This window comes from Podarcis bocagei (assembly GCF_964188305.1).
Source record: "Podarcis bocagei genome assembly, chromosome: 7".
In the NCBI taxonomy this organism is placed as follows: Eukaryota; Metazoa; Chordata; class Lepidosauria; order Squamata; family Lacertidae; genus Podarcis; species Podarcis bocagei.
In genome coordinates, this window is record NC_138132.1 from 54,943,664 (window position 1) to 54,964,442 (window position 20,779).

Consider the following 20,779-nt stretch of genomic DNA (forward strand, 5'->3'; position numbering starts at 1 on the left):
TACCACATCTTGTGGGAACAAATTGCATAAGTTAACTATGCATTGTGTGAACAAGTCTTTCCCCCCCTTGCGGATACCATTGTGGGCTTTGTTCTGAGAGAACAGCTCATAGAGTTAGACGGGATGAAGAGACCATCTAGTCAAGAGCATACACAGGACCAAACATACACATACGCCAGCTTGTCTTCTGGTTGCCACGCCCTCACTTCTTCGGTAGGAACTCCTTGTGTGCTCCCAGATGTGTTTAAAACACATATTTAACCCATTACTCATGTTCCCTCAATGGCTGCACAGAACTGGTCTGTTCATGTCTCCTTGGAGGTGGAGGAAGTTGCCACTTCTACAAGCTTTTTACTTACCTGTTGAGGTTGCTGTAAACACAACACACTTTCAAGCACCGGCTCAGCCAGTTGGCAAAGCTACTCTCCCCCCCAATCCCTCTTCTTTCCCCTTTATTCCCAACCCCCGCTTTTCATTTTGTTTTGGAGGAATTTGCAAGTAACTTGATGTATTTGACACGTGTGTGACAGCTCCGTGTATATGAGAAGAGATGTGTGTTATACCACCCAGCTGTGTGTGTATTTGTCTGCACATCAAGCAGGAGAGCATTCGCTTAGTCAGATCTGACAATCAAATGTGAGCTGATACTACCTCCACTCCAGAGTGCATTTTAATGCTGTGTGCTTTTGCCAAGAGCTTAACATTTGACAAAGAAATTGTCAGTATACCGTATTTTTCGCACCATAGGACGCACTTTTTCCCTCCTAAAAAGCAAGGGAAAATGTGTGTGCGTCCTATGGAGCGAATGCAGGGGGGGGAGGCAGGTGGGAAAAGCCCCCAAGAGCCGCACACAAGCTCCGTGCGCTCTTGCGGGCTTTTCCACAGGAGGGAGAAGGGACTGACTGGCCGCATCAGTCCCTTCTCCCACCTCCCAGGAAAGCCAGGAGAAGCCGTGCAGCCCTTTTAAAGTGCGCGCGGCTTCTGCTGGTTTTGCGGGAGGTGGGGGAATCCCCCCACCTCCCAGAGAAGCCAGGAAAGCCCTGCGCAGCGTCTCCCGGCAAGGAGACGCTGCGCGGGGCTAAAGGGGAAGGCAAAACAGCGAGCGGGATCCACCCCGCTCGCTGCCTTGCCTTCTTCCCTAGCCAGGAAAGCCCTGCGCAGCGTCTCCCGGCAAGGAGACGCTGCGCGGGGCTAAAGGGGAAGGCAAAACAGCGAGCGGGATCCACCCCGCTCGCTGCCTTGCCTTCTTCCCTAGCCAGGAAAGCCCTGCGCAGCGTCTCCCGGCAAGGAGACGCTGCGCGGGGCTAAAGGGGAAGGCAAAACAGCGAGCGGGATCCACCCCGCTCGCTGCCTTGCCTTCTTCCCTAGCCAGGAAAGCCCTGCGCAGCGTCTCCCGGCAAGGAGACGCTGCGCGGGGCTAAAGGGGAAGGCAAAACAGCGAGCGGGATCCACCCCGCTCGCTGCCTTGCCTTCTTCCCTAGCCAGGAAAGCCCTGCGCAGCGTCTCCCGGCAAGGAGACGCTGCGCGGGGCTAAAGGGGAAGGCAAAACAGCGAGCGGGATCCACCCCGCTCGCTGCCTTGCCTTCTTCCCTAGCCAGGAAAGCCCTGCGCAGCGTCTCCCGGCAAGGAGATGCTGCGCGGGGCTAAAGGGGAAGGCAAAACAGCGAGCGGGATCCACCCCGCTCGCTGCCTTGCCTTCTTCCCTAGCCAGGAAAGCCCTGCGCAGCGTCTCCCGGCAAGGAGACGCTGCGCGGGGCTAAAGGGGAAGGCAAAACAGCGAGCGGGATCCACTCCGCTCGCTGCCTTGCCTTCTTCCATAGCCAGGAAAGCCCTGCGCAGCGTCTCCCGGCAAGGAGATGCTGCGCGGGGCTAAAGGGGAAGGCAAAACAGCGAGCGGGATCCATCCCGCTCGCTGCCTTGCCTTCTTCCATAGCTGCGCGCAACCCCTCCGCAAGGAGAGGCTGCACGGGGCTATGGCTTCTTTAGCCCTGCGCAGCGTCTCCCGGCAAGGAGAGGCTGCATGGGGCTAAAGGGGAAGCCAAAACTTGGCTTGCTCCATAGCTGCGAGCAACCCCTCCGCTGCTCTCTGGGCCTGGGGGGGGGAAAAGATTTTTTTCTTGATTTCCCCCCCTAAAAACTGGGTGCGCCCTATGGTCCGGTGCGCCCTATGGTGCGAAAAATACGGTATATATTGCTACCCCATGCATTTGAATTATTTTCTCTACCAGCTCAACATCCTTTTATTGTTCAAACATGAGAATAAGCCTTTGTTAAAAACAGAAGTTTTGGTGAACTCTGCTTGAGGTTTAGCAAAACCAGACTTATCATTTCAGTGTGTTTAATGCCATAAATAATGTTAATATAGCTACATTCACTGTGTCTACATGGAAATATCCAAGTGTGCAAGTATAAATATAGATTTCTAAACTGCAATACTTTTCAAAACTAACACACACACACAGAGGGTGCTTTTTCCTGGGGGTAGGCAGGGGTATGCATACCCCTAAATATTTTGTGACTCGAAGTTTGGCCTCATCGAGGGGCAGTATATGAAATCTCAGAATGCACTAATGTGTTGCCTGCCAGCTTAATCTAAAGTTACATTCCACTTGGTTTCACCAGCAACTCCATGTCACTTTCATAATGTGTCCCCAAAGAAGTCTGTAAACTCAGCGAGATCAGGCTACATGTCTGTTTTATAAATTTTAATGCTGTGGTTGTCAGTCCACTTAGAATCAGTGAGCTGCAGTTAAGCAAGCGTTGGATGGATTAGTCAACGCTACCTGGTTGTGGTTCAAAAAGACTGACTGTTCTGTTGACTGTGCTGGCATGCATTAGTTTTGAAAAAAAATGTGGTGGTGGGAGGCTGTGGGGGACTTACTCTTCCTGGAACTCTGAATGGTCACAAGGGCCCAACCTCCAGTATCCATAGTGGCAGTAAAGCAGAGAAAAACCAATGTGATTGCAGCTAATTGCATCTAGGTGGCTGCTCCTAGAATTTGGAACTCCCTTCCTAGAGAATTTAACCTGGCTCCCTCCTCGTTGTCCTTCCACTGGCAGATGATTACTTTTTAGTTCTAACAGGCTTTTGGGAACTGGCTGTTTTTAAGGAAAGGGCTGGGGCTGTGTTTCATTTTGATTGTAAAGCTCTCGTTGTTGTTGTTGTTGTTGTTTGTTGTTTATTGAATTTATATACCTCCCTATACCCGGAGGTCTCAGGGTGGTTCATAGAAGAGATCAACATTAAAACCACAATATATATAATCAAAATAAAAACAACAATCCAATAACAACCCCCCCAAAAAAGCCACATTTTAAAAGGGCATAGGGTGTCCTCCCCATTTTAAATATCATCATCATCATCATCATCATTTTATGGCAAATTGTGTTTTGAGCGCACTGCACAACAATTCATTCTGGGAGTATCTCCACTACAGATTTAGGATGCAATCCTGTGCATGTTTACCTGTGAGTTAGCCCCACTGAACACAGTGGTGCTTTCTTCCCAGTAAATATGCATAGGCTAGTGTTGCCAATCGTTGTGCCCTTTGCTCGGGGATCTCTGGAAACTCTGTCATTCTGTGAAAAGGACTGTGTAGCTCTAAGAAAATACTCAGCAAATACCTTGCAAAACTGTAATTCTCTGTTGTTTTTAGAAAAGCTGTGATAGATAAATTGATATGAAAACGATACACATTTGTACTACAGAGATATCTTAGAATGCTTCATATTATTTTGTTTTAAGACTGAAGGATGCATTTAACTCTGTTTCTATTTTGATGGCTTCATTTAAATTAGTCTTGTATTACATACCTGCAAACAAATCAGAGTACTCAATAAAGACCAGACATAGGCTAACCTCTGCTTAAACTCTGTGCAAGCAAATCAGGATGCGTGCTCAATGCACTCTGTGTTCCTAGTCCTCATCTTGTTATTTTCTTACTCAATTTTTCCCATTCGTGCATAGAACAATTTACATTGTTCCAGGCAGGTTTTAGTGATTTACCAAGATAAAACAAAGTCTGATTGGGACATGCAATGCAAAAGCTAAATTTCCTTTGAGCATATAATTCTTGATTCACATGAGGCAAAGACCGATTTGATTAGAGCGGATAAATGATCATAGTTTTTGGGTGACATCCCCTCCCACTCTGGTAGACGGAGCTGGTGGAGGCTATGTAGGAAATGCGGATAGGGCAACACCAGGGTTTTGTGAGCTAATGACTCAACCTGAGAAATGCCATTTCCATAAGTACTGTAAAACTTAAAAATCCATTAGTCTTGTAACGTGATGCGGAAAATAACGATAAGCAAAGGAATGTAAAACAAAACCATAGATGTAAGCTGGGAAGAATTGGGTTGGCTCCTTCGTCATAAACAGGAGCTTTTGTTTTTGCTTTCATTTACTCTTTTGCATAACAAGAGATTAGCTCCACTCACCCAAGTTGCAACCAAGGATCTTTAAACACAACACACACTGAGGCTCCAGTATTACTGTACTATACACGCTCAGCTAGAAGCAAACTCTATAGAATACAAGGGGGATTGCTTCTGAGTAAACTTTCACAGAGGTTGCATTGCAAGGCTTCTTTATAAGATATTTCACTGTCCAGTCCTCAGAAGCAAGGCCCACATTTTGATGAGGCTTACTCCCAAGCCAGTATGTTTAGGATTGTAGTCTTAATGTTTTACCCCTTCCCTCTTTTTTTGTCCCTGAGGAGTCACCAAGTAGGCTGTTTGTTTTAAGTGGCAATTGGAAGTAGAAGTGGAGTTTACAAAATCTGATTCTGACTTACTTCTCTTTCCCCAGTAAGAGGTGGTTGAACAATACCAGGAGTTACTTCTGATGTACCAAGATGGATGGGAGCAGGGCAGGTGGGCATGGTCAATCATCTTTCAAGGTCCTACATCCCAGCAGGAGATACAGTGATAAGAGCCCTCTGAGCCTGTTCTTCCTTTACAAGTTCTTTGTCTAACTCTTATTTTGGCATATAGATGACAGTAGTGGTGAGGAACAGGAGCAGTAGATGCTGCTGTTTTCTCAGTGGCTTTCTACGTGGCCAGCAAGCAGATGGTAGCATTTATGGGGAAAAGGAGCAGGTGGTGACAATGGTGGTGAGGAGGTAGACTCACTAAAGAAGGTGTGGCATGGAGGGTTTCTTGCCGAACACCCCTCCAAAACTTGAATCCAGTGTTGGACAGCAGTACATTAGTTCTAATACCTAGCAAGCCTATGACTTAAACAAATCAACCAACCAACAAACCCAAAACTCAATGTAAATTATCTTTTTTTGCGCCTCTAGAAACGGAAACTCCTTGATGAACTTGGAGAGAGCTGGCTTCCATATTTGACACCAAAGGATGATGACTTCCATCAACTGGTAATAGTTCAAAATATTTGTGTTCTACATACCGGGAAATATTCCTTTACTACTTGAAATAGTTTGTTATTTTTATTCTGGAATTCCTTAGTTCATTGCTTAGAGAAGACAAAATTATTGAGGAAAAGCTGGCATGAATGTGCTGGTTCTGAGTCGTACCCAGTGAGGATGAGGAGGATAAGGATGAGGATGAGGAGGATAAGGATGAGGATGAGGAGGTGTATGCTACCACCATTCTTTCTCTGAAATTGCACAGCTTCAGGTGAGCGTAGGCTGTGTTCTAGAGTACACAGATTCTAGAGTACACAGATTCAGTTCCTGGAGAATGATGACAAGGCCCTAAAGACTTAATCCATGACACTTGCAAAGGTCAGGCTTCCCGACACCCAGTTTTCTGTTTCTGTGGTCTCTCTCTCTCTCTCTCTCTCTCTCTCTCTCTCTCTCTCTGTGTGTGTGTGTGTGCTTTCACCATGTCAACTACTCTTTGTGGGCCTTACTTGCTGGCCTCTTCAAGTATTGTGGTAAGTATGTCATGTTTGCTTCTGTTATCTGCTTGGGAGATGCCCTATTATATGGATTATATGGGTTGATCTGTGTGTGTGTGTTGGAGGTGGAACATATTTCAGAAGAGTGTGGTTTGAGTTTGATAACCCTCTGGCCCTCCCGGCTGTGCAGTTCTGTGACTCTTATGCAGAAAAAAGAAAATCCAGCCTGAAAATGATACGCACAAGTATAATCCAAAGTGGTATAGAGAAGGATTGTTATTAAAGAAACGGAAGAATATGCTAAAGTCCCTCTTCGACAATACCCCAGTCAAATGAGAAACACATGGAAAGACTTGGGTGAGTTCAGTCAAACTAAGTTGGAACATATTGAGTGAGATGAAAGACATAAAAAGGAATCTCTTATTTAGCTTGAACAGCTTCAGCAGGCGTTCCAACATTATAGCCATGTCAACGTTCTTGTATTGACATGTGGCCGAAAGATGCATACAAAGTAGCATCTTTTTTAAAAAATAATAATCTCATTTTCTCCCCCACTGATACAGGAAGGAAATGAAGTTTCTGTACCTTCTTTCTATTTCATTGTTAAAATAAGGTTAAGGTTCTTACATCTCCCTGAGTTAGAGCACTGAATTTTCAGATGACATCCATTATGCCTTCCAAGGGAAAGGCCGTAGTTCAGTGCTGGAGCACTTGCTTTGCATGCAGGAGGTCCTGGGTTCTACCCCTGCAATCTCTAGGCAAGGTTGGGAAAGACCTCTGGCTGAAACCTTGAGAGCTGCTGCCAGTGAGAAAAGAGAATTCTCCCCAGGACTCCAGGATCAGTCACGTTGCTGCGTTGGGTGCTTCCTGTACCTGTCTCTGCCACTTTGGATTCAGGGATCTGAACCCAACTCCCTTGGCTGAGTTAGTGTAGATCGGTTGGTGTCCTTCAGGTGTTTTGGACTCCAGCTCACATCATCCCTAATCATTGTCCATGCTGGCTAGGCCTGATGCGAGTTATAATCCAAAACATCTGGAGGATAGCAGCTTGGGAACAACTGGTGCAGTATTGAGCTTGATGGTCTTCTTCTCCTTCTTTGGTGATCACTCATAGCCAAGTAAGATTGTCTTCCATGAACACAGTCTTGATGGACCAATGGTCTGACTCAGTAAAGGCAGCTTCCTATGTTCCTGTTATTTGTTCTGGTTTATTAATAATACTTTATAGGTTTCCCTATAACACAGTTCTTGGTGACCTTCACAAGAAGACATAGAATTTTTTAAAAATTAACAATAAAACCACAACAGAAGTATAATACTGTAGAGATGTGCTTCCCAAACTGCTTTTTCTCATGGAACATTTGAAAATAGCTGAGGGTCTTGGCACATGACTTAGTGATTTTTCTGCCTCTAACCATTGTAATGTGCTATGCTAGATGCAGTATGAGGTTTAACTGAAAATTTTTAATTCTTTTTTCTTATACATTGTATTCCATAGAATTCAAATTATAACACAATAAAATACAAGAAATCAAAGAGGCAGTGAAAATGCAATTAAAAATCATTAGGAATCTTTAATTTGGTGGATGTGCTGCCTCTGAACAACAAATTCATAAATATGCAGCTGTGGACCAGCTGAATGAAGTTGGACTTGCATGGATACCCAGTCCATATACACCTGTGAGCTGCAGAGCAAAGGGTGTGTGTGCATGTGTGTTGTGGGAACACTATGAACTCTGAAACTTGGTGTGTGACTCTTCTGGTCCATGCCAAGTTTTATCTACGAAAACACACCCTTATCTCAAACTTAGTGCTGTAGAACTGAACCACAAACAACTTAGTTGAAGGGCCATAGTTCAACTGTGGAGCACATGCTTTGCATTCAAAAGGTCTGAGTTTCAATTCCTGGCATCTCCATTTAAAAAAGGAACAGGTTCCCCAGTATTCCCATCTTTGGATCTTGGATACTGTTGAAGTACAATCCCCATCATCGTTAGATGCCAATTGTGAGAGGTGATGAGAGTTGTAGTTCAATATATGGGGACTCATGCTTTGGGAAGACTGGGACAGAAGGTGATGTGAAAAAGTCTGATAGCCTAGACTAGTCAAGAGTAGACAAATAGCCAGGTGTGATAGAAAGCTGTGCTCTTATTTGTAAGTTGTCTTGTGTTTCTTAGACAGAGGGCATGACAACAAGTACCGTATTTTTTGCCCTATAGGGCACACTGGCCCATAGGACGCACCTAGTTTTCGGGGGGGGGAATCAAGGAAAAAATATGACCCCCCCCCAGCTCTGGGAGCAGCGGACAGGCTGCACGCAGCCTGTGCACTACTCCAAGACCTTCTTCCTGCTTTTGCGGGAGGTGGTGGAATTCCCCCACCTCCCGCAAAAGCCCACAGGAGCGGGCTTTTCAACTAAGAGGGAGAAGGGACTGAAACGGCCAGTCAGTCCCTTCTCCCTCCTCGGGGAAAAGCCCCCAAGAGCGGTGCGCTCTTTAAAGGCTGCGCGGCTCCTGCGGGCTTTTCGACCCAGCTTGTGGGGCTGGCGATGGGGGGAAGCTCTGCTTTCCCCCACCGCCAGCCTCAAAACCAGGTCGGAGAGTAGCGGGAAGGCGTTGCACGCCTTCCCGCTGCCCCCCCGATCCTCTGGGGCTGGCGATGGGGGGAAGCGCTGCTTTCCCCCACCGCCAGCCTCAAAGAGCAGACTCTTCTGGCTTCAGTGAAAGCAACGCGAAGCCTCCGGAGCGCAGGCTTCCTAGGCTTCGCGTTGCTATCACTGAAGCCAAGGAGCCTGCATTCGTCCCATAGGATGCACACACATTTCCCCTTCATTTTTGGAGGGGAAAAAGTGCGTCCTATAGGGCGAAAAATACGGTACTACTACTACTATTATTATTATCACAACTAGGAATAATATGAATAATATGGGAATAGAATTGGATGGGGGGGTCCTGTCAGAGCAGTAAAAGAAGACAGGGGTGGGCTATTTTCCTTGAAGGCTGGCTGTATTTGTGTGTGGTGCAAAACCATAGTTTAATGTGACATGAACAAACCATAATGATTCACACCTCCCTTGCCTACTGTTGTGTGGCCTGAAGGAGGAGTTCAAAAGCTTTTACTTCTTTTTTTACCCAAACTGTAGTTTATTGTGTTGTCCAGACTGACATACTACAGTGAACATTAACTATGGTATGCTTCAAAGAAGCCAGTCTGAAATCACATTTCAACCAGTAGGTCTAGGGCTCACTACTGCCCCTTGTTCTGGCTCATTCACATTGCACTAAAACATAGTCCGTCATGGTGTGCAAATCTGGCCCATTTTCAGTAGAGAAAATTAATGCAGCAGGAGGGCACAGCAATGAATTTTGTATAGAAAAGAAGTTGTTTCAGAAGAAACCTCTTCAAAGCCTAGCACGATGATTCAGTGATGCTTGGAACTATGTCATGAGTCTCTGAAGAGGAACGTGCATTTAGGAACATCAACACTATACAAATGAGGTCTTTGAGTGAAATGTTACTATCTTATAATGTAGAATTGAAGTGCCAACTTGTTTATCCAGAGATTACCTCATTGGTTTGCGGTTTGCTGTTGTCACTTGAGAGACGAGGTCATCCTGGCTCCTTCAAGCACAGGCTTTATGATTTGTAGATTGCTGAAAATACATAGTGGGGCCTCAAGTTTCTATGGGCGTGTTAAATTTTGTTCTAGGATAATGGACATGTTAAAAAATTAAGCATGAAATGTTTTGTATGCTTTTTGGAAGTGTCCAGTCATGCAACTGCTTTTATCTGCATGACGAGTGAGGTGACCTTTAATATTAGCTGTCAGAGATAAAGCACAAACTACACGGGATTTTTTGTTTTGTTTTTTTGTTCCTTCAATCAGTAAAAGTGTCCAGTATGAGTTCCATGGGGTTTTCTTTTTTCCCTTTTTCTTTTCCCCTTTCTTGGTCTTCTGATCTCTTAATGCTTTCCTGATGTAGGACATAGCAGGATGACTGGCTGGAGAATTAAAGAAGACCGACCGGTATTCTGAGATGATGTGTTGGAAATGTGTTTCCATTTCCTGAATTTTCTTCTTCTTCTTCTGAGATACCAATGTGTGATTTTTTAAAATAAAAATAAGCACAACATTTTTAGGGTGCTTTTAAAGAGCAGAAACCCCGCCGACACCATTTAAGATATATTGATAAAATACTTTCAAAGCATGTAATCTTTAGTTCACAAGCCAAAAGGTAATGTGCCTCTCATTAGGCTGGCATTAAAATGTGGAACACATTAACTCCCAGTTTTTAACAGGAGAGTGAAATATTACAGCCTTTGAACAAGCATGGCATGCTTTCCCCATAGATGTGTCATTGCAGACTTTTCCTTTGTTTTTACACTATCTTCTTGTCATTCCTCCTGTTTCTTGAGACAGATTCACACAACCGCTGTCTTCTTAATCAAGACCCTGTGGACCTTGGTAGGACAAGGCCAACAAATGCCGAGATTGCTGGCCATTGCTGAAAATTTGGTCTGTTTCCAACACATCTCTAGATCTTAATCCCATGTTCCAGTAGTCTGGGAGACAGGCACATTATCTGTTGTGGAGGGGGTTACACTCCCTCAAAAGGAGCAGATGTGTAGATTGGGGGTACTCCTGGATACAAGTGTCCTCTGTGACTAGGAGTGCCTTTCACCAGCTGGTTCTTCAGCTATGGCCGTTCTTGGGCAGGGACCACTGTAGTCCATGGGTGGATAACCTCAAGGCTGAATTGCTGCAATGCACTCTATGTAGGGTTCCAGCTGGTCAGAATGTGGCAGCCAAGTTGCAGATGGCACACATGACTGACAACATGTGACACCATTGTTAAATATCCATCTACTACCAAGCCAGGTAAAAAGTACTTGTATTAATTTACAAAGACCTGAACAACTAAAGGTACCATAGGCACTGCCTAAATGCTTGTATCCCAGCTCAGTCACTGCAGTCATCTACAGAAGCCTCGTTGGTTGTCCCCAGAGTTGACGAGGCTCATTTGTGACTGTAGTAAGAAACCAGCCTGGTCCTATGCTCTGCTGGTAGAGATGCAGTAGGCACCTTTGGTTTTAATCTTTAAATTTCCGCTGAAAACTTTTCTAGGCTGCCAAGCTTATGCACGTAGTTAAGAAAATGTCAGTCTGTGATAGCTAGTTGATGGTCTCTGATTTTAATTTTTGGCATGATTTTTATTGTATATATGTATGTTTGTTATAAACTGTTTTGATTTTGATTTTTTTTGAAAAACTAAGATGCGTTTAATGTGAGTCTGTAACAACATAATAAGAGGACTGATGGATTAAGGTGGTATACCAACCCATGACTCGCATCTGGTGTGGAGCTGGAGTCAGATTGGGAGCCTTGCCAGGAAGATGTGAATGAGCTGGAGATTTAATGAGCTCAAAAACTAGCACAGTCCAGAGGCAAGTAGGAAAACAATAGAGTAGGGAGCCCCTGGCCCAGGGGCCAAATGTGACCCTTAGAATTCTCTGTTTGGCCCTTGGGACTCTTTCAAGGCTACACATCCTCTTCATCTGTACCCCTCACTGCTTTTACTTCACACCCTCCTTGAGTTTTCGCCTGGCTGGAGTGTGTACTTAATCTGATAATATCTCTTCTGTGCTTGGATGGAGGATAGAGATGGGTGTGTACAAAACTGGGCTATGGTACAAAAGTAATATTTGCACCCATTGGCAGAAGTGCCCAGAAGGGCCCTTGGCCCTTGGCCTGAAATGGTTTCCCACCTATTGCCAGCTCCGCTTCTACTGGGTGACTGATTGCAGTTGGGTCGTCACCCTTTTCCTGAGTAGACCCTTGAGTGTCGATTATCCAGGTGGACATTTTGGTGTCTTAAGCTGTTCATCAGATCTACTGCTGCCTACACTTTTGAGGTCAGTGGTGTGTGTGGCAATGAAGGAGAATCAGGGATCAAGGCAGGGCTTAGAATGGAGTCAAAAGCATTGGTGAGATGGGACTCTTCAGGCTGCCTTTGGACTACTGATGGCTCCTCTAAATCTTCAGTCGGTGTGGGTTTTCTCTTGAGGTCTTGATCCTCTTCCTCCAAAGAAGTCTCTCTCTTTATTTATTTGGTCGATAAGCCATAACTAACACCTCAAGTATGCAACTGTTTTATATTTATAATATATCCATGATTTTTCTTTTCTTTTTAGTGGAAGACAAAATATTCAAAACTCGTCCTCAGAACTGCTGAGAAGATTCCCAAAAAGGTCCATGAAGAAGTTCAGGAAGCTTTTTTGACTTTGCACAAGCATGGTTGTTTTTTCCAAGATCTTGTAAGGATCAAAGGGAAAGATTTTGTTACCCCGGTATCTCGTATATTAATTGGAAACCCAGGATGTACCTACAAATATTTGAACACAAGGTTATTTACGGTCCCCTGGCCTGTGGAAGGTTATGAAATAAATTATTCCCATCCTGAAATATCCAAGGCTTGCAAGGCATTAATCAAACTTAATTGCTACTTGCATAGAGAATCCGTCCAGGCTTTGCAAGAGCAGAATTTGGCCGAAACAAAAGGAATGGAAGATTCTCCTGTCATCGATAGGCATCAGGATTATGCTACTTCCATTACAGAGATGGGGTCCATTCTGCAAGATCAAAGCCCTTCTCATGTCCCAGAGAATGACCATAGCCATCTGAAAGAGAGAACATCTTACAACTTGTCTTTATTAAATTATATGGATCCACAACAAATGCCGTTCTTGAAACAAGAGCCTTATTTTGGAATGGGGAAAATGGCTGTGAGTTGGCACCACGATGAAAATCTAGTTGAAGGGTCAACAGTGGCTGTCTACAGTTATAGCTGTGAAGGTGGGTAAAGCAAATACGAAAACCGGGTCTCGCTCTTAAGTGCGGTTTTAAAACCCCTAAGGCTAAGCGGTCGGTGCACAAAAGAGGCACCCTAAAACCGTATGCGCCTCCTTCCCCACTTTCCCATGTAAGCACTTATTTGACCCTCTCAATCTTTCTGGATATCGGAGGGGTGGGGGGAGAATGAGAGGCAAGTGAGCTCAGCTATGTTTGCTGCAGCTTCCCTTATCAGGAGCACTTTAGTTGCTATAATTAACCTGCTGATCAGGAGCCAAGAAAGCAAAAGCTTTCAAATCTCTGCTCTCCAGGTTCCCACAGATACCTATTTCCAAGGCTGTATTATTATTATTATTATTATTATTATTATTATTATTATTATTATTATTATTATTATTAAAGCTGTGATTTGACATCTCTCTCTTTTATTGGGGCAATTTTTCATATATGAATTCATGGTTCAGCTCTGTACCGTTTTCCCTACTTTCCTTTCTTTGTAAATAATATGCTGCTCTGACTTTGGAAGGAGACTTTTACATGTTTTCACAACATTGCACAGATTCTTGCCCAGGCGTGCTAAACTGTTATGGTCCTGTCAGATGCTTCACCTTCCAATGTAGCATCCCTGTTGGCGGGGAAAGTAATGTGGAATATTGGTTCTGTTGTTTTTTTTAAAGGCTTTTAATGTGACTTACACAACACTGATTAAAAAAACAAAAACAAAGCTGCACTGCTATGGATTCCTACAAACTCTGGACAGTCAGGATTCTGAAATGTGCAGGGAGCCTACATGATTACAGTGGACTCCCTACTTCACACAGTCACCCTCCACAAGGGGTGAAAGTGGTGCATTTAGCATGCTTCTCAGCACAGCCCCGCCTTTACTAGGAGTAGAAGGCATTAAAGCAGAAGGTCTCTAGCCTGAACAGTAGCAGTTGGTGGGGCTCACCTGACCTCCCATTGCCTGCATTGCTGCTGCTTACCAGGAGGCAGAAGGGGGGGGGGGGGCAAGGTGGTAGCAAGGTTGGTGCAGTGCAAGGACTGGAAACCTCTGCCTGAGGGGCACCTTAACTATTAATTGCTATGTTCAGATGTTACACCAAACCTATGATTTGCTTTTACCCATGTAAGCTCACTAAACCATGGTTTGCGACGGGCTGCCAAGCCACAATAGCATACCACATCTTGAAGCTAGTTTGTGCTTGCTGTGGCTTGCATTGTGCCTAGATTCACAAACAAATAAACAATGGCCATTCCTCTGGCTCAAGAGACTGTTGCACTGTGCAGACTGGAGTGAACATATGGATGAGGAAATGGAAAACAAAAGCAGACAAGAAGCTTCAAACCACTATTTGTCTGTTGAATGTATGGGATCATAAACCATGATGGTGGGTTGTTAACTTTGGTTAGCATAAACCATGGTTTGGTGCAATGTCCAAATTCAGCCATTGGCTCTGCTTGCTTCTATATGCAATTTTAGAAGCACTCTTTCCATGACTTCAGATAATGCTTGGCCAAAGCTACTGTGAACCAAACCATTTCTCGAGAATGCCCCCTGCCAGCTTACCCACTCCATAGCAATTTTGTTGAATTTGTAATCATTTCTGAAACATCAACCACCCTTTCTACAAGGAATGACGTATTTATTACTTCCATTTATTAGACTGAGCTGCATGAAGGAACGTAAGTTCTCACAACATTTAGATTTTCATCACAGATTGCTGTGGAAGGGTTAGTTATGGCTATGCAGAATGATTCATAAGCACTTGGAATGGATTAGCCAAAGAATGTAGAAGTTACTGAAGAGGGAGCATCCCTTTAACAGCTGAAGCAAACATTTTAGGTGTCTCTGTTGGCACAATGATTCCTTGCAACTGGGAAGGACCATCTGCATGCTGAAGATTTCAGCTTCATACCAGGTACCATCAGGTGATGGCAAAGGCCTCTCCTTGAGACACTGTAGAGCAAGGGTAGTCAACCTTTTTATACCTACCGCCCACTAATGCATCTTTCTTGATGGTAAAATTTCCTTACCACCCACCAGTGCTCGATGGAAGGAGGATTCAGCTTGTGCCTACCGCCCACCTAGAATCTTGAAATGCCCACTAGTGGGTGGTAGGGACCAGGTCAGGGACGCGGACTTAGAAAAAATATTGGGGGGGGGGCCCGGGAAAGCTCATGAATAATAAATAAGCTCATGAATATGCAAATAAAGTGGCTCCGGCCCTAAATAGGGCAAGCCACGCCCCCCCAGCCAGCCGATTGGCTGGCTGGGAGGTGTGGCCAGTCGGGATTCCCCTGTTCTCGCGGGATTTCCGGCAGTGCCTCCGATTAGGGCGCGCGGCTGGCTGGCTGGCGAAGGAGCAGGTGAGGAGGAGGCGGGGGACGGCGGCGGCGCTCTGCTGAAAGGGCGCCCGCCTGAGATTATTGGGGGGGCTGAGCCCCCCAAAAAATTTTTTTGAGGGGGCTCGAGCCCCCTCAAGCCCCATGGAGTCGGCGCCTATGGACCAGGTTAACAACCCCTGCTGTAGAGCCACACCAAAAGAGACAATATTCTATATGTCAGGAATGGGGTATCTGTGACCAGATGTTGTTGGACTCCAGTTCCCATCATCCCTAACCATTGTCCATGCTGGATGGGGCTGATGGAAGCTGGAGCTCAACAACATCTGGAGGACCACAGACTTCATCATCTCTGCTAGAGATGGACAACTTCCATGGAGGCAGGTAGCTCTCTATGTTTCTCAAGTTTCTCCTTCACTACAGGCATCCTCTCCCCTCTTGCCTCTCACACTTTTTATAGTTCCCACTTGTGTGAGGTTCTTCAGTGGCAGGAGTCCTAGAGAGAGTGAGTGATTTCTATTTGAATATTGCAAGAAGCTGATGCAGTATGGAGCTCACCCCAAGATCAGTACTGAGATAATGAGGGGAAAACTGATATGAAAGGTGAAAAGGAGTGCGGGCAGAGGCTCGGTCTCTCAGTTAACATGGAAGAGAAAGCAGAGAGCATATGAAATTACACTTCTAAAAAAAGACTACTTCAGAAGTGAATGGGTTCATATATTGTCCTAATGATTGCAGAAGCTGGAACTTCAATGCCTATGTAAATTGTGATCCTTTATGAAGTCTGTAACTGGAGACTCTGCTCTGCTGAAGTATTTCTACACTCAGACCTTTAAAAAGGTGACTTCAGCTAAATCGGGACTCTGTTTTTCAAGGTGCTGAGAGCTTCCTGAGAAATACTGATATCTCTCCAGTTTGTCTGGCCCTTATTGGGAGCACCAGAAGCTCAGGATCTCCCTAGCAGGGGAGCGAACCTGGCAGAATATGTGCTTGGTGTAGTGTTATATGATAGTATTACCTTACAAAAGTGCCTTTGTTTCCCAATTTACTCTGAACAGTTTGATCAATAGCTACCTTGTGTTTCTCTGCTTGGCAGAACGTGGCGGTAACCCATTCATTTTGAAAATCCAAGGAAACTTTTCAGAACTGTTGCTACTTGCTAATAGGTTGATTAAGCAGAGGCGATTAGCCCTATTGAATAGAATGTCATAATGATCCTTGTATCTTTCTGTGGGACCATTATGGCAATTGTGTCAGTGGTCAGAAGAGGCATCCTCTATATGCATCTTTCTTTCTTTCTTTCTTTCTTTCTTTCTTTCTTTCTTTCTTTCTTTCTTTGTAATATTTTCAAGAAGCCTTTGCCACAGAGCTAATTGTAGAAGTATGGAAGTTAATACATTTGTGCTTTCTCTCTCTCTATTCCATTGTTCCAGTCTATTTGCCTCACAGATTGCTAGATTTCTGCCAATGAGCTCAATGCAGTTCATAGTTTTGGATTTTAGGTTACAATTTAATAAACAGTGCAAAAGGTGGAAGTTGCCTGGGAGGAAGGAAGAAGAGAAACAAATTGAAGTTATCGCATCTGCCAAATGAGTCCTGGGAGATGAGTGGTTAAATGACAGTTGGCCCCAGCCAAGTTGATGGAGCGAGCCTCACTGTCTCACCTCTTTGAGGCAGCCAGTTGGAATGATTGCCAGTGAGGGGAAGAGTTAAATGGCAATTGATCCCAGCCAGGCCAAAGAAGGGGGCCTTGCAGTCTCACCTCTCTAATGCAGCCAGATGAAATGACTGCTGTTGGAGGCAGTTCTGGAATGCAAAGAGCCAAATGCACACAGCTTACTATATAATACCTGATCTCAAGAGTTTCTTGGGTAGATGACTGAGTCCTTCATACAATGAAGGAATGCTGTCGCAATATGTGTACTGTAGACCTGTTGCAATGAAAGATTCCCAGAGCAAGGTCTCTGCCAGTTTACCTTTGTGTGGAGCACCTTGATCCTTAACACTGGGGATGCTTGCTGCTGAAAACGCGTCACACCAGTTTTCTCCCAACAGCTGCTTCGACTTCCTGTTTCCATTTAGGTATACAATTAAACTTGTTGACATTGATCTATGTAGTTCCTTATAACTTGAGTCTTAGCAGTTGGAGGCTGCCTCCTATTTCATGTACACTCATGACAGGTGGAATTCACTAGTCTACTTAAGCTAATAGCTTTTAAAGTTGTAAATCTTTTGAGAACTGTGATGGAGAGCCGTGAATTTAATATTTACCCGTCACCGCTAGTCTTGACAGTCCAAGCCTGTTGTTCTCAAACAGATTTTTCCACCATTGTTCTGTAGGGGGCAATAGTTCTATTCTGCAGAGAGCGTTGACTCTGATATGGTTATGTTGCTGTGTACGGTGACCCAGAATGTGAAGGCAGAGATTCGGTGTTGAATCAATTAATGAAATTCCATCTCTTGCAGCCTTGTCCCATGTAATAGTTATTTCTACTCCTAGGATCTGTGTGGGGATATCTTGGTCTGATTGCCCAGGGTGTCTGTGTATCTACTCTATCTGATCGATCAATCGATTGATTGATTGATTGATTGATCTTTTGCATTTGTATCTCTCCTTTTTCCTCCATGAGCTCAAGGTGAGGTACATGTATTTGTAACCGTGTAAAAAATAAAAATAAAAATAATAAAATAAATAAAAATAAAAATAAAAAATTTCTACCCTGCCCATCTGGCTGGCTTTCTCCAGCCACTCTGGGGATGTAGGCTTGATGATGGGCTTTGGTGTGTGAGCGTATATTAGATTCTGGAACTTATCCCCTAATTTAGTTATCAGTGGCTCTTTTAAGTGGATATAGACTAACATATATGAATAATTGCTATAACATTCTCGTAGTGTGTGTGTGTGTGTTTTCAGTTCTTTCTATTCTCTGTACCATGGGTAGGCTATTCTATTGTGGAGAAGGAGTTTTCCTTTCTGTGGATTCTTTCACCAGTCTTGTTCTTGGCCTGCTGCCTCTTAAGCCTTGCCTGAGTGTGTAAATCTTAGAGTAATAAACAACTGGATCTGTTAGTTGACAAGTTAATGTTTAACAGGCTAACAAACCAGTGATTGACTGCAATGGTGACCGATCATGAAAGGCTTATTACTTCTGACTTTCATAATGTACAATTTGTGTTGTCCCTCCACCCTAACACAGAGTACTTTATTATTATTATTATTATATTTATTAAATTAAAAATATATATATCTTGGCTAAGCAGAGCAACTGCTACTTCATTTCCACTGCATCAGTGATTGGGCGAGAGCTGACAGCTTCTTCGTTGCTAATGACTTTATAAACCAATTGGAATGTTCCTGTGGATTGATAATTGACCAGTAATCCCTTCTATTTGCTGCCTAATAGATGCAAGGTCAGTTAGCAGTAATTTGTACAGCCTGCAAGGAACAGTGTTTGGAGAGTTTCCTAGCAATACTAATGAGTTTAAAGACGTCACCCTCTGGGAGGAAAAAAAACAAAACAAAACAGAGGTAATCCTTGCAAGCAAGGCCACTAACTTCCAAGGCTGCCCAGTTCTAGGGGCATCTTCCTCGACTACAGAAGAGATGTTGGAAAAGAAACCGTTGTTGACACTTCTGGAAGAGAGCACAGGGGCAATGTAGAACCCCCTTCAGACTTATCTTTTATTGTGAGTTTATTTTACAGCAAGTTATTGGCACAATAGTAGTGCAAGTGGTCAATTTATACTGTTTTAGTTTGTTTTGAAATGCTTCCCCAATACTATCACATACTTGCTCTTTGGCAGGCCTGTAGTGCAACAAAGAAGATTTGTGATATTCAGGATATGCATAGGTTGGAGATGAAGTAGTGTCACCACTCCAAAACTTGCATGCGCACAGTATTGAAAGCGAGATTGCTTGTGACCTCCCCAATAGCATCATGAGCACTAGTCAAGCATACTCTCCAGTCACTCCTACTTTGCTCCTCTCCTGATGGGAGCGGGGTGAACAAGTTAGGAATGCTTGGCATAATGTACCGGGGACTGTGCTTCATTGCCACTGAGGAACATAGGAAGCTGCCTGAGTCAGACCATTGGTCTGTGTTCACAGCAGCTCTTTCAGTCTTTCCCAGCTTTCAACCAGGGACCTTCTGCATGTAAAACAGATCCTCTATGGCAGGCTTCCTCAAACTTGGCCCTCCAGGTGTTTTTGGCCTACAACTCCCATGATCCCTAGCTAGCAGGACCACTGGTCAGGGATAATGGGAATTGTAGTCTCAAAACATCTGGAGGGCCGAGGTTGAGGAAGCCTGCTCTATGGCCTAACAAACCATGATTACTAGCCAACCTGAAGCTATGGTTTGTTGTTGGTTTGCTGATCATGGCTTCTTAGGGTGTAAGAAACTAGATCCCTGGTTTGCACATAACACAAGGGGTTGTTTCGTTTATCCTGATTTGTTTATCCCACTTGCTGCAGGGGAGGAGCAAAGTCAAGTGGTAGATGCACTATGATAAACTAGAAAGTCGGGGGGGTCTAGTAACTTTTTGCAGGTGTGTTCTGCAGCATTTCATTGACGCAGTCCTAGTGGTGGATTTATACTGGACCATCCATCCATCATTCTACTTTATAAGTCGTTCTCCAATATTACTGCATTTTTGCTGTTGACAGGGCATTCTTTCAATTCAGCGCAACAGAAGCGGGAGAAATACCATTACCATCGTCCATTTGTAGTGTGAAAAGTTACAGGATTTCGGCAGAATGTAATGGGACATGCACCAACTGGAAACAAATCAGTTTGTCCGCCACAAAATTTTGGCAGACACCAACAGTACGGAAAGTTGAGATTGCGTGCAACTCCTCCGATAGCATCCTGAGCACAAACCATCATGAATGCACACTACTGGAGGGGCGTACATGTACTGTTGCATGCATCTCAGTGCTGGAATGGGGAATTTCCTGGAAACTCCATGTAAACCGTCTTGCGTTCCACGACTGGGAGCAAGGTGACACATAGATAAACAAATCCAGTACCTAGCCTAATCTGGAGATACTGGCAATGGAACATGGGAACTTTTGCATGCAGACCATCGTCTCTGCTACCCGGCTGCAGCCAAAGTTTATGTCACTTTGGAGCAACTGACGGTTTGAAAACAAGTAGCAGCTTGCTCTTCTATTGTTTCCAAAATAGCACAGTGGGAGTAATCCGCTTCAATTGGTGGTGATAATTATAAGTCACGTTAGTTGAGAGGAACGGGAATGGCAGCGGGAGGGCTATATTTGAACTCTACACTTAAGCAATAAAAGGGGAGAAAATGATCAAACTGCAGAGGAGAGAGATGCTTTAACGAGTGCATTCCAAAGGTGCTGGATTTATGAGGGCACCCCAGGAAGCATTGATTGAAATTGCTGTCTCTGATTGTAGTTCCATATTTTATTGAGGCCATATTGTGAACAGCACAAATGAAGGGAAAGCAACCTAACAGACAAAATTAACCCTCCAAAAATTACCTCTTTCTTCCTGGGTCTTTCTGGGTCAGATTGCACTGAAAGCTCTTACCTGCCGTTTTCAGAAAGTGTCCCCTGTTCTAATATTGTTAAGAGTTCTTCCCAAAAGGAGGCAAAAAATACTGAAGGCCACTGAAAGCAAGTTATTGATTCTGGCAGTGTTGCTTTTTAAGCTGTTTGCCACCATTGCTTATTTTATTGATGTCACAATCAAGAG

At 44.4% G+C, this 20,779-nt stretch overlaps 1 protein-coding gene across 11 annotated transcripts in view; it reads left to right on the plus strand.

Moving 5' to 3' along the window:
• Positions 1-20,779, plus strand: part of FTO (FTO alpha-ketoglutarate dependent dioxygenase) — a 274,213-nt gene that overhangs the window by 38,421 nt on the left and 215,013 nt on the right. For all 11 annotated transcript variants that reach the window (XM_081201198.1, XM_081201193.1, XM_081201200.1 and 8 more), the window contains exons 2-3: positions 5,304-5,381; positions 12,059-12,719. In XM_081201198.1, coding sequence (XP_081057324.1) covers positions 5,304-5,381; positions 12,059-12,719 — 739 coding nt within the window. The remainder of the gene's footprint in view (positions 1-5,303; positions 5,382-12,058; positions 12,720-20,779) is intronic.